The sequence below is a fragment of the Trachurus trachurus genome, assembly GCF_905171665.1.
Source record: "Trachurus trachurus genome assembly, chromosome: 16".
NCBI classification, from domain to species: domain Eukaryota; kingdom Metazoa; phylum Chordata; class Actinopteri; order Carangiformes; family Carangidae; genus Trachurus; species Trachurus trachurus.
The window spans coordinates 12,255,436-12,269,993 of record NC_139902.1 but is presented as its reverse complement, the minus strand read 5'-3'; the positions used below and the strand labels follow the sequence as shown (position 1 = coordinate 12,269,993).

The 14,558-nt window shown below is 44.0% G+C and overlaps 1 protein-coding gene across 1 annotated transcript; it reads right to left on the bottom strand.

Annotated features, from left to right (window-relative positions):
• Positions 1 to 1,603: 1,603 nt before the first annotated feature.
• On the bottom strand, positions 1,604 to 14,492 carry fam189b (family with sequence similarity 189 member B). The gene is made up of 20 exons (XM_083990099.1): positions 13,930 to 14,492; positions 13,138 to 13,198; positions 12,678 to 12,738; positions 12,475 to 12,552; positions 11,614 to 11,703; positions 11,228 to 11,293; positions 11,040 to 11,090; positions 6,649 to 6,705; positions 6,147 to 6,254; positions 5,867 to 5,983; positions 5,617 to 5,724; positions 5,253 to 5,413; positions 5,058 to 5,157; positions 4,894 to 4,966; positions 3,981 to 4,278; positions 3,484 to 3,845; positions 3,364 to 3,405; positions 2,488 to 2,663; positions 2,220 to 2,366; positions 1,604 to 2,131 (listed from the first exon to the last, which is right to left on the bottom strand). Exons 1-20 carry the CDS (start codon positions 14,051 to 14,053, stop codon positions 1,874 to 1,876), a joined length of 2,538 nt encoding a protein of 845 aa, XP_083846225.1. The 5' UTR covers positions 14,054 to 14,492; the 3' UTR covers positions 1,604 to 1,873.
• Between the last annotated feature and the right edge of the window lie 66 nt (positions 14,493 to 14,558).

Genomic DNA, 14,558 nt, shown 5'->3' with positions numbered 1-14,558 from the left:
TTTTATGTCTATTATTTATTTCATATGTTGAAATACATAACTTGCATTGGAAGTTTTGTCATTTAAAATCTGGAATAGGTGTCATATTTAGATACATTTATTATTCAGGTTTCAAGGCTCTTTCCTCTTAAGCCTGCCATACAGATATACATCTCTTCAAATAAATAATGTTTTATGCAAGACAGGAGGTAGAAACACAGTTCAGTGCCTTTATAATGTTGTGTATGTGTGTGCCTGTGTTTGTGTGTGTATGTGTGTGTGTGTATATGTATATGGGTGTACATTTTTAAAATTAGTTACATACATATGAGTGTCTTCAAAATGTGCCTTTACTGATATGGAGTCAATATCATCACTTAGTGAACACACCAAAAAGACTTTCCAAAGATAAAAACTCCAATCTGACACACATATATTGATTGAGCTGCCAGACCCAACACATGTTCAATGTCACTGGAGTGTCAGCAGCCCCAGGTGGCTTCTTTTTTCCCTTTTTGTTCATCTAACCACCCACTCACAACCCCCTGCAAGTGTAAAAGGGAACCGTGCCAATAGTGTGAAGCTTGACCTTGTAACAAAAAATGTCTACATTTATTGCAAGAGACTCTTCATTTCATCAGAGTCACAGTGCAATTGACACCCCTTTTTCTTACAGGACTGGGGTGTGTTAGCTAGTGTCACAGATGTGCATGTGCACTTGAACCATCCTCAAACCCTATCAAAATCAAATTAGGATGCAGAGGCCTGTTTGGGGCCATCTGGCAGTAAACTATGGGAACACTTCACATCTTTGACTCTGACCTCTCCCTTCAGCTATTTATTTAACACAAACACATTTCAAATGGCTACTATCATAGGTCTTGGGTGCAAGAGGAGAAAAAGTAATAAGCATTTTCAAAACATGCAGATAAAGACATTCTGAGGACATGTTACTTAGTTACACAGACGGTCAGGATCTAATGCATAAGGTTCCTGCTGTAGTCGGGAGGCTGTAGCAAAACATGCACATACGCAAATCAAACCATGTCCATGGGACCATCCACAGAGAATACATTGCAAAGGCTGAACATATGCCTGTGGCGTGCAGTATTGTCAGTGTTAGAAATGCTGGCTGCCTCTCCTTGAAGGCCAGTGTGGAGGTGTGAAAGTGTGAAAAGTGGGGATCTGAATTGCAAAAGAAAAAGAAAAGGTAGCAAAATTAGCAACTTAGTCGAGGGATTTTAACATATAAGCATTTGATTTGTCCTTGAGTGCAACCTCATCTGTTTATCTTACATTGTACTCAGCTAACTATATGTTTATTGAGATGCATTTTTTTTTTATCAATGGAAGACAAAATAAGGGTTTCCATGATCGCTTCACCTGAGCGATCCTGTGGATATATAGCAATGTACAAAAGGGCCAGATGCATATTGCAACCCATTATTATGTAATAGATTGAATATACATGTGAGTAAGTGTTGCTGTAGCATGAAGATCTGGTTGAGTTCTGTCTCCAGTCTTGAGGAGAAGATGTGTCCAGATGACTCCTGAGAGGGAGGAGGTGGAGGATACAGCAGAGAAGATGCCTCTGGTAGGATGCTCTCAGCCGATAATGGAAAGACCACAGCCAGGAATAAGCATCAAATGACTGTTTCACTCATGTTCTGCAGTGAATATAGTGTGAGCTCGGGGTTGATGTTCCAAGTGATAAAGAGCACCACTGAATAAGGCCATTTGCACAGTTGGCTTTAGGAAAGGGGAGGACTTTTAAGATATCAATACTAGATGTTTTCCCTTGACTAAATCCTTCTTTAACCCTTTTCCCCTGCTGCAACCATCTTGTATTCCTCTTGTTTTCCTCCCCAATCCCTCCTTTGCCCCCCTCCTCTCCTCACAGTGCAGACTCTGAGTAGAGAGCTCCCGATGACCCATGCGGTGGATAAGGTGTCACCAAACGACGTAGTGATGCCGTGGAGGAGGAGCTTAAATCCCCACAGCTGCGCAGGTGGATCCCCTCTGGTGCTCGGCTGCTGTAGTGCCGGTTGTGTCGACTGTCACTATGGGAATGGTGGTGTCCACGATGATGAGGAGGATGATGGGTGTGCTGGTTGGGCTGTCCTCGTCCAGAGCTCCATGGATTCCGCAACACCTGGAAATAATTGAATTAAGCAAACATCAAGGAAAAAGCTATAATAGTCCATAAATAAAACTGGCTTGATCCCAGTTTGGTGTCATACTTGTTCCAGGGGTAGGTGGTTGGTGGCAGCACCCTCAGCTCCACTCCGCCTCTTAGGCCCCTGCCCTGTGTTCCCAGCATGCTCGGAGGACGGAGCAAGGTTGCGTTTGGATCGCTGCAGGAAACGAGCCACCAGAACACGAGTCACCTGAGGGAAAAGAGAAAACATCAGTGTAGGGGAAGCTGAAATAAGGCAAGAAAACAAAAACAAATACGAAAAACAATATGACAAGGGGAGGGACCTTTGACCTTGTCTTTTCAAGACTTGCCTTAAGGTCTCCAAGTGAACGGTGGCAGTCTTTAGGTAAACGCAGTGGCGATGTGGGTGGAGGTTTTGCGGGGACCTCCACCCCTGTGGCTGTTGATTTCATGCTGCCTTTCCTGGGCAAAGCTACAGCAGGAGGCAAAGATGTGCGGGGCAACAGACATGCCTCAGAGGATGGACCTTAGGGGATAGAAAAAGAAAAAAAAATGGAGAAAGCTTTTTACCCCCAGCAGACAATATTTACCATCTCCATATCTGTCATAGTTGTGGGTGTCCTGTGTATTTGGACAATGTTTGGAAACATACATGACATGCCCGATTGTTATCATGCACTGCAACAAATAATAAGAGCAATATCATATTTTTCAATTTGTGCAATTAAATATTCAGCAGGATAAAATGTATTCTTATGAATCCAGGCCACTTAAAATCCTGATGTCGAGTAAGAAGCCCAATAACCACGGCTTATCTTCAGCTTTGTTTTAATAGGAAAAGTGTCGACAAACCTTCATTAATCAGAAAGCATATAAATGTTAACGAAGAACTGCTGTGGCAAATTGTTTCCACAGCAGAATCAAATTTATCAATCTGTTATCAAATCACCGTTGTTCTAGATGTTTGCGGAGGAGTTTCATAAGTCACATCCACAAGGGGACAGCTTTCTACATTTCCGATGCTTAAATCCACATTAGACTCTGACTGTGTTTGATAAATGACGGCCATTAGCTGTTGAGATGTGTCTCATCAAAACAATTTGGAACAATGTGTTTTCTTTCTTTAATTCTATGGTGAATGTGGACAATATAATGCCAGATTTTAGACCAGTCAAACTCCTGTAGGATATATCACATCTTGAAGCCATTACGATAAAAGCTTTTACCTGTATCTATAGATGCCTTGCTGTCTCCAGAACCATAGTCAACTAGAGAAGAAAAAGGACAAGTTATGGAAACTTAGAGACTTAGGTGAAGACATGTCCTTATGTTGGTGTCTGACTCACCTGTATCAGTCGAGGAGCCGAGCCCTGGCTCACTGTGTGACCTCACCAGACGTAGCAGCCCCTCACCATCCCCTCTTACGCTCTCTCCATCCTTCTCACTCTTCCCTGCCCTTCGTCGAAGGTACAGAGGTTGGTGAGGAACAGACGCTGCGCTGCCCTGAACGCCCCCCTGCTCACTGGTAGCTGAGGAGGACGAAGTGGGAGGAGCAGAGGAGGTTGGAGCAGCTCCTTGGCGTGAGGGGGTGGAGGGGCGAACCCGAATCTCTGGGATGGAGGATCGCTGTTGAGATGTGGCTCCCCCTATTGCTTCCAGTTGGGAACAGCTACTAGCCAGCATGGCCTGACGACGCAGCACTGGAGACCTGGAGGACAACACAGGAGAACTCAGAGTATGTGCACACTAGTTATGAGCTTAATTATAATCAGTTTATATCCCAGCAACTTTTGCACGGTGATGAGAATAATGACACCGTACACCATGGTGTGTCTGTCCTCACCTGTATGTGGTGGTGGCTGTGCTGGGAGAAGAGCAGGAGTTGGATCTCTCTCCTCTGAGGAAGCGCCTGGCTCTCGGCCCTCCCGCCAGAGGACTTTCTGGTGTTTGACATGGAGGGCCGCGGAAGCTGAAGTACTCCCCTCCATCTCCCCCATCTCCCCCCTCACCAGCAGTCCTGTTGCCCCTCTCTCCCTGGGGCCTTAGCCCAACCTCCATCAGGCAGGAGTCCTCTGATGGGGAGGAATCGTCAGGGATGTCCACAATCTCTGACATCAAGAGAGATCCACTGTCCATGGACACTAAAAATGATAATAATAATAATAAACTTTATTCATAGAGCACTAATCAAACACATATACAAAGTGCTTAACAGAGAAAATTAGGAAACTAGTAAAGTAAAATTGGAATCTGTTATCATCAAGCTCTGTATGTAGAGCTGTGTAATCTGAAACATGTACCTCTGTGTGACAGGTAAAGTTCTTTTGCATACTCCCTTAAAGTAAACAAGTTGTTCTGATCACGCTGTGGTTTTTTTTTCTGGATTTATGAATTAATTGTTTTTTAATAATAACATTTTGTGTGTGACTTTTTAGTCTTTTAGGAATTCAAATATGAACATTTTGTCCCATAATTGCATATTAATTGAATCAGGGCTGCGATTAACATTAATTGTCATTAGCAGCTGTTACGCTATAATGAATTGATCATTTAATCTATAAAATTTCTGAAAATGTGAAAAAAATATTGATTTTACAAAGATGTTTCTTTAAAAAGACTTCAATTGTCAATGAAATACTGAGTTGGCAACAACTTAAAATGGTGTGTTTAAAGTGTCAAATCTAAAAGAAACATCACAAAGAAAGCTCCTCCTCCTTTTAACTATTGTTAAGTGAAACTGTCAGATGTTTTCTCACCTTCTCCACTGAAGGCAGTGGAAGTTCCTCTCTCTCCCGACAGCTCAGTGCCGTGGGGATCAAACATTGTCGCCTTAACAGTCACAACAGAGAAACATCAGCATGATCACACGGAACAGAAACACAGAGAGAGAGAGATAGCAGATACACAAACACATGCTCACCTGGCTGGCAGCTCTCTGTCCCATCACTGCTTCATAAGGAGGAGGGCAGTCAGTGGGGTACAGGGGAACGGGGCTCTCCATGGAGCCATTATAGGTGATGCTGGACATTAACAGAAAAATTATTTTCTTACGCACTGTAATCCAGGATGCAGATGTACATAAAAACACTGACAGCGCATGTTCTATGTTTCTTACCTCTGAGCATCTGTCTCAGAGCTGCAGGTGTACTCAGGAGGGTAGTAGGGAGGTGGAGGGATGGGTGGGACAAACTCCTCAAAGTCCATGATGTTGGTCAGGAAGGCATCCTGAGGAGTGGTGCATTCTGGGTTAACTGACCGAGAGCGATGGGGAGCCAGCTAGGCAGGGAGTAGAGGAAGCACAGCATCATCCAACAAATTGGTAGTTATAGACTGTAATATTTATACAAAGTATTTTTAAACTGTTAACTCTGATTTCTTAAGCAGTATAGCTGAGTTGCACAATACCTGTCGATGTAAAAAAAAAAAAAAAAAAAAACTGCCAGTGTAGTCAATGTAAAATGTGCTGTGTCTGTACTCACCAGGTGCACAAGGTCTAGGGAGAAAATGTGAATACTGCAGGTCACGGTGGACAAAGTGCAGATGATGGTGGAGAGAATGCTGAGACCACAAGCACTGAACAAAAGGTCCTGCAGAGAAATATGCATTCAGAAAAATCCCAGCTCCACTTTAAATGAGCAATTTATTAGCAGCACAGGATACGGTGTGTCATATTCAATAGTTAACTTGGGCAGTAAAATGAGTTCATGTCTAAATACACACTGTACCCACCTTAAGCTGATGTCGGACTGAGTGGCAGTCAGGATTAAGGTAGAGGACCAGGTTCTCCTCCTCTGTGATGGAGCAGGTGTGAGGGGGCACGCAGCACACACACAGACCGTCCTCCACCTACACACATTGTCATACACAGAGGATTGGTGTGAAGCACACTAAAAACATATCCACTCGATACAAAAAAAACAACTACTATTTCTGGCATGCTCCCCGTGCATCAGGCTGTAAGTGCATTCCAGCATGAGGCAGCAGATAACACTTGCACAATGTTGTGTACCTGGCAGGTGAGCATTGATTTGACCATCTGCGCGTTCTGACAGGAGAGCATCGAGCCGGCCAGACTGAGGATCACACACACTGCAGACAGCAGCATGAACAGTGACACCTGTGGAGGAGCAGGGAGCATTGGTCTACAGCGGGGTGCTAAACCTGTGCCATACAGTCCCATACAAGTGTTGTGTTCTTCCAACCACAGATTGTATTGATTGTATAAACAGACAGGTCTTCATCATAAGTTCATATTGGTGTTCAAGTCCCCATAAATATTGAACATTTACAACTGGGCAAACGCAATTTGCAATGAATCAAGCTTCAGTTCTTATTATTGTTTCATATCACATGCATCTAAACAATCTCACCACAACCTGGTTGAAACGCAGTGAACCTGGATTGGGGCCATGAGGAACTCTTTGCCAAGTTGGTATAGTCCAGCCTTCCTAAATCTAAATCTTAAGAGACTTGAACGCTCCTTGTATCAGATGGAGATGTAGCCTACATACCACCAGTGTCAAAGGTCTCCTCCATGAGATGATCCCCACTATTCCTGATGCGACGACCTGGTAACAGACACCACATAGACAAGAAAACACACTCTGACATCTCTGGTTTCATTCTTAATGCTAAGTGTTGATGCCAGATTTACACTTACAAAGAATCCAGCCCAAAATGGACAAGACTGCCTCACGCGAGCTGAGGAGGTGAAGGCCATGCTGGTGAAAGAGAAGGCCAGGACCATGGCCCCTAGGCCCAGGTGGCAGAGCCCCAGGTACAAGAGCAGCCGTGCACCACCGGGCCCCCGGCCTGACATGCCCCTGCGGCTGTCCGACCAGCCTCGAGACCCCGAGGCGGAGGCCACGCTGCTGGAGTCGGACGGTGAAGGCATGATGGAGCTTGTGTGTGAGCGAAGGAGGCTGGGAGAGGTCTCACACTCACTCCGGGTTCATAAAACCAAGTTCAGTTGTGTGGATAGAAGCACGGGACAGCAGAAGAGGGAGGACATAAATGCTGGCTTCAGAGCTCCACTCTGTCACAATTATGCACCAAGCTCTCCACTGGCAGGTGCCATAGGTGCTGCGCAGTGCTCCATTGTGTATGCACTATAAACCAGTCAGTGAGCCCAAGAACTTTGTCAGCAGAAAGTTGAGAAATGAGCAGTGGCTACACACTCGCAGCCACCTTACTCTCCTCATTTGACGTTTTAGCTCTGATACTAATGTTGCTTCAGTCAATACAGAGTCTCTTACACCCCATGCAGTTCACAGGCCATTACAGCCTATAGAGTACAATCTATATCATTCTCCTCTGATTATATCACAGTCACACAAACTGGGCTATTAGTGTTTTGCAATCCTCACATCATTGTTATACTCATTTGCTTTTTGCTGCCCTCTCTCCTCTCCGTCTCGTGCCTTCCACCTCTCCCTCCTCTCGCCAGTGGCATTGCGGTAACTGGAGAACTGAGCAGGCCGCAAATTTGAAGCATCCCAAAGAAGAGCCAGCTGATCAGCAGCGATGACATGAGCCGGTGGCTCCGTCCGTGGTCTGTGCATCCAGTCAGGAGGAGCAAATGCGCGCTCCCCTCACGCGACCTTATGTTCGCTCCTCATCCTGTCACCGACCAGAAAAAAAGAACAGAAGAAAAAGAGAGATCAAAAGCCCCAAGATCACATCGGGTTCGTGCGGGAAACGGGACTAATTATTACCTCGACATGAACAGGAAATAAATATCTTCCATCGATTTCCAAACTGCACCAAAAATAGCAGCAGGGGGCTGAGGATGAATCTTTCCCCGCAGGTTTCGATCTTTGACAGCTCCACCTCGGGGGTTTTGCGGTGGTCCACACATACACACGCACCTAGACCCCCCCGCCCCCCTCCTCCTCTTGCCCCCGCTCCTCCTCTTTCTCCTCCTCCGCGGCCTCGTTCCTCCCTGCAGTCACGCGGGCATCCCGTTCAAGCCCGTGTGTTTGTGTCTGTGTGTAGCTCTCGTATCCCGGACGTTTACCTCGCTGCCTCCCACCAGACGTCACATGGACACAACAACACAACCAGTAGCCCACCTATGTCCGGCATAACATGTCTGAAATCCTTCCACGATGATCCGTTAATTGTTCTTTCCACTTGCCCCTCCCTCCGCTGCCCTCGCGCCTCTCCTCTGTTCCTCGGAGCAGCTCTGACACTGGATGAGGAATGTATCGTGTTTGCAAACCGAAACCAGCCCGACGTGATGACAAGGCACGCAGAACGTGCAGGCAACTTGAAGATGCGGCAGAGCGCGCGCACACCGTTGTGGTGCTGATGCTGGGAAGGAGGGGCGGTTGCCTAGCGACGTACTCCAGCTCCGGCTCCGGGTGCTGCAGCAACCAGGGGGGCGGGGGTGGGGGGCGTCACCGTACTGGGAGGACAGTAGTTAGACAGAAGGTGACTGAGGGTTCAGTGTCCTATCGGTGTCTGGTCTGTTGGAACCACAAAGGGAGTCCGTAGTTATATTTCTGGTGAATAGACATCACTGCCATAGAGATTCATTTTAAACCTGAAAGAGAACGACTTATAGATTGCCAGGTTATGAAAAATCCCCCTACAGCATGACACATTTGCCTTTTTACTAAATAAAGTGTAAGGCAAGGCAATTTTATTTGTATAGCCCGTTTTTACAAACAGCTGGTCTCAAAGGGCTTCACATGGCATCATAACAACATCCTCTGCCCTTAGACCCTCACATCGACTGAGGAAAAACTCCATGGAAAACCCTTTTAACAGGGAAAAATCTGAGAAACCTCAGGGTGAGCAACAGAGGAGGGATCCCTTACCCAGGACGGACAGACGTGCAAATGTTGTTACAGACAAGAAAACCGTTTACAACAGAGAATGTGAGAAACATGGAAATGTTAACAACAGCTGAAGAAGGAAGCTTCTGGTAGGCAAGGGAGACAGTCTCCTTCGGTTGACAGTTACTACTTCTTTTCTGACAAACTGCTTGACTTGACTCCATACATGGAAATAAAATACAAAATGTATCACTAGACATATAAACCACAACACACCCATGTTTACAGTTTTGCACTTTTATTCAGCAAGTGACAAAGTCTTGTGGCAGGACTAAACAGACACAGAATGTGAAAGAAACTTGGTACAGGGGAAAGTATCTCTGGGCAGACAAAACTGTCAGGACCAGATGAGCGCCTGTAATCAGAGTCATTGTGAATGATCTGAAAATTTCCTGAAGAGGAGGACTGTCAAATCTGATGTAGCTAATGTGTGGTTGTGTTTAGTAAGAGATTTACCAGGCACTTCAGATAAAAGGCAAGATCCACTAAATCAATTCCAAATGAGGGACAGATGAGCACCACTGCTTCCCAGCCTCTCACATCCTGTCCATCCACGTGCTTTATCCATCATTCTCTTAATTCTCTCTTCTCCTCTCATATTGCACTTATCTCACTTTCCATCTTCTATATTCTCAATCCATTCATAAAGTCTTTTCTTCGGCTCCAACAATTAACCAACATCAACATATTTAATTCATTAATGCAAAGAAAATGTTTTCAATTTCTTAGGGGATGTAACCATGAAATCCACTATCCACTCAGTGTGCTCAGAGTCATCTGGCACTGTAGGGATGTAGTGTAGGATCATAACAGCATTAAGTGATAATGCAGTGCACTACTGAATATCAAGGGGTATTCACAAAATAAGGATAATAAAATGTGGATATAACTTGAGCCAACATTTAAAACTCAATCTCCAGATAATGACTCTCTGCAATGTATTTATGTACAACAAAAAGGATGTCCTTTGTCTCTTATATGGCACTTCCACATATATGATGTCTACTTCTCTATTCTCATGTAGTATTATCCAAACCATCGGAATTTCAAAGTTAACCGACAAAAGTGAAATTGCATTACTTATTATTCAATCATTTACCATCTAATTGAGTCACTGAGGTGCCCATGGCCCTTGAATTACTGGCATCTTCAGTCAAACACAACAACCAAGGACCTGCTGTGAACTGAGTCAAAACATTTTAAAACAAACTCCTCCTCCTCCTCTGCCACTGAACTACTAAAAGCTATTTATTACTGCACATGCTCACACTAATGCCATGCCATCCATTAAGCTGAAGTGTGATTTCCTTTTTACTACAGAGCTCAGTCCAGAATAGACTTTTAAAACACAGCTGAGGTTCTTCCAAGACATTACACAGTGCTATTGCAGGGTTCATAATGTGGTGATAAGCTAGAGAAATACAGAGTGAAAACAGAAATGTACAGCTGTAATAGACATGGTGGGGACTGGTTGTTGAACTTCCATCAGGGCTCAGTTTAGGGTCTAATGTAAGACTCCACTTCACTGACTTCATGACTTTTACACACAGTAGATGCTGCAGAATAATATGTCCCATGTGAAATACAGGCACTGTCTCAAATGAGTAATTCATAAATATTCTATGACAAATTCTTTTGGTAGAAAGGTACAAACTCTTGTAAATGGAATATCAATTGTTTAGTTATAAAAACACTTTTTTTTTGGCACCTCTGTGTAAATGACGTTTAAGCCCACAAGATGGAGACAGAAATTGTGTTGCACTCTACCCCCAGTTGTACTGCTGTGATCTGTAGATCTGTATTTGTATGGCACTTTCTTGTGTGTGTGCTCGCCGCTTCATCTAGAGAAGAGCACACTTGGAGGATCTTTTCTCTGTGCTGCTGGTGATCTTCACCTCTCGCCCGGTGGGGCCCTGTCAAATGAGGAAAAAAAAAACAAAGAAAAAGAAATTACATACACATGCATCAGCGTATATCATGGCTACATCACTAATCCCATGCTCATGGAGGAACACAAGCTTCATTTAGGTGTTGTTTTGTGTAACAATTAAGCTCTGACTCACTGGTTTCTTGTTGGATTTCTGTAGTATGTCACGTGCCAAAGCCAGAAAAGACTAAAGAAACCAAAATGAGAAAGAAAAATTAAAATCGAGGTCAGTAGCATTTGTGTTCTACCGTAACAAAACCAAGTTAATGTTCAATGATTGACAAGACAGTGTTTTTGTTCATCAGTGTTTATTTTCCAACTCACCTCCTCAACGTTAATGCTGGACTTTGCACTCGTCTCAAAGATCCTGATGCCATGATCCTTCGCCAGCTGTCAACAACAGACACAGAGCTGGTTATAGTAGGGCGTGGTGGTATCAGTAATCACATCCCACGTCTTATCTAAAGGCAGTTCAAAGCTTGCACATTAAATATATTTCATACTCTGTCCCTTCCTTCAGTAAGGGGACTCCTCTATTTAGTAATCTATTTTTTTCATTTCAACTGTTTCTCACTGTTAAACGTTTGACTTGTTTTACTCGATGATCCAGCAGCTCAACAGCAGCACTTTCTCTACAGTTACGCTTCAAAATTACACTTACATCTAACAACACTTTGGCTGTAATTATATCCCTGTGAAGGTCATCTCACCTTCTCTCCTGTCTCCTTGGAAACTTTCCGCTTTGCCTCGATGTCGCACTTATTACCTAGCAACATCCGACTGACCCCAGCTGATGCATTCTGGGAAAGAGGGGATGCAATTAATTGATTAGGGGCAAGTTGAGTTGGGTGCACTTAGCAGACACAGATCAAAAGAATAAAGGGATTGGAGATCAGAAGTCTGGACATGAAAGTCTGACGTGAGCAAAGACAATGATCTGCACTTGAACGACAATAACGGCAGCTGTTTGCAGCGGAGGAGAAGTTTCTGTGGTCATTGAATAAGTATTAAATAAGATGAAACAAAAGTAAATGTAGGGTATATGTGTGTGGGCTCTGACTGTCTGTATTTACAGTAATCAAAAGTTGTTGATTTTCATATCACGAATGTGACCGTGTATTTGTGCCAATTTTATGAGACTGTGTGAGGGTGTGCATTCTTTATATGCACGCTTTCATATTTTCCTTACATTATGATAGAGTGTCTGACAAATTATATAAGGAATGAGGTACTACACTGTCACAAAACAGGATACACTAAAAACCTTTGCAGTAACAGTTTTATAATTTTCTGGCAGAAAAGTTGGAGTCAGCTAACTCTTGTATTTTTAACAATGTTTTGGTCCTCAGACAATTATCATGTAAAAAATAATGTTGCATGTTTTTAGTTGTTATGGTCCTAAACCTTCAGTCGAAACATGTTTAAGGGATACAATTGCACAAGACCTTTGCTTTGCTGTTGCAGTGAGAAACGGCTCACAGTCATGACTAATGTAGTTCCCACTGACTATGCACTATTTTTTTAAGTGTTTCCTGCTTGTCTTTGTCATGGATAAGTGGAAACAGTCTCACCTCTTTGATGCTCTTCATCCAGTTCTGAATGTTTTCGAAGGACTTCTCGTCTGTGATGTCGTACACCAGGATGATGCCCTGACACACAGAGACGACAGAGGGGGAGAGTGGAGAGTCAGTCAAAGGTACAGAGCCAACACAAAGGGCCAGTGATGTCAGCCTGATTATCCAGTCTGCTTGTTCTGCAAGCGTCCTGTGCTCACCATGGCCCCTCTGTAGTAGGCTGTTGTAATGGTCTTGAACCTCTCCTGCCCAGCTGTGTCCCTGCACAAAGCAACACACATTGAAAGTAAAAAAAAAAAAAAAAGAAAGAAAGAAAAAGTGCACTGATTGCATGTTAAAAATACAACAGACAGTTTTGAGGGCCATACTGTAGCAAAAAATACCAGAGTGGTGCATTTAATGTGCATTTTACACTGAATTTAAACGCTGCTGTAACAACACCCTCACATGACACGAAGTGGCACTCTGTGGCAGCCATGTGTGATGGATAGTTGGACAATAAACCCTGTCATAAAGTCCTGATTTGGCGAACAAGAGGGAGGTTCCTCTTTCCTCTCAGAGGATAGAGAAGCAGAGCAGAAAACAGAGGAACTCTGCTTGATCTTCACCAAAACAAAATCACAAAACAACTCCAGAAAGTAACCAACTGCCACCTCTTACCAGACTTGTAGTTTCACTTTCTTTCCATCCACTTCGATGGTTTTTACTTTAAAGTCGATGCCTGAGAGATAATGAGAGGACAGGAAGGAGTGTAAAGTAGGAGGAGGGGGCAGAGAATGAGTTAAATACCTCAGATATGAACTAAAAACACACCCACCCAGGCACACACACACACATTGCAGAATATAGGTCACCCTCACTTGGGTGGAGACTGATTCACGGTCATTTCCACAGTGAATTTGACCCCTCAGCGCAGTCCCCGTCCACAGACAGACGTGAGGGAAAGATGTACAGGCCTGAAGGACACACACTTGTCTGTGAGTTTCCTGCTGCTGCATGGACAGGCTGACAGACAGAAAGACAGCAATGGGATAGGGGAGGGGGCTACCCTGAGCATGTTAGAAAGCCAACCATTCTCCTGGGAACGTTGAGATGGTAAAAGAGATAGGAATGAGGGTGGGTGGACCTTCTGAGAGCCAAGTGAGAGGAATGAGATCTGAGAGAGAGATCAGGGAGAGAGGGTCAAGGAAGAGACAGCACACATATTCAGCAAGGAGGAGGAAAAAAGATAAAGGACAGAATGAAAATAAGAACAAATAAGAGAGCACAGACTAGTTGAGACATGAAAGCACGTCTGGTCTGACAAACCAGTTTGAGCGGTGCCTGGGCATCATATAGAGGAATAGTGAAATGTCAGCAAACAATGGTCCTGCTCTCATGCCAGTTTGCACACAGCTGGTGCAGAAATGTGGTGTAGGTTATAAGGAAAACATTAGACTGAAACAAACATACCGATGGTTGAAATGTACGTGGAGTTGAAATTGTCCTCAGCAAAACGAATGATCAGACATGTTTTTCCCACTCCGCTGTCCCCGATGAGTAACAATTTGAAAAGGAAATCATACTTTTTCGCCATGGTTGGAGCTGTTCGTCAAATTTAAAGCAGAACTCAAAGGGGATAAGTTGGATAAGTTGGAGTTGTCCCTTTATAAAAGATCCTTTTCATCCACTTGAGGCTTCAAATGTCGATTTCCTTTCTTGTGATTTAAAACAAACAAGTTTTTTTTTTTTTTTTTAACAATGTTGCGCCATGTAGCCTAACGAGTGGATCAACTTTTCCTTTTTTCCTCGCAGACTTGTCACCGGTAAATTCCGATCCCCCTCAGTGCTTCTGGATAGACAGCGCTGGATAAAGAAATAGGCTACACTCCATCCAAAGTTCAACTATCTACTGCAGATCGGCCTTCATCGCGGAAAATCTATCCGAGATGCATTTTACAGTCCTTCGCAAAGTCAGAATCACTCCATTTACAAACATACCGGGGTGGCTACGTGTTTTTTTTCAGCCTCCAAAAAAAAAAAAAAACTTGCTGTCGTCCCGGATCCCAGATCCGCTGAAAGGCTACGTAGTGTGGGAGTGC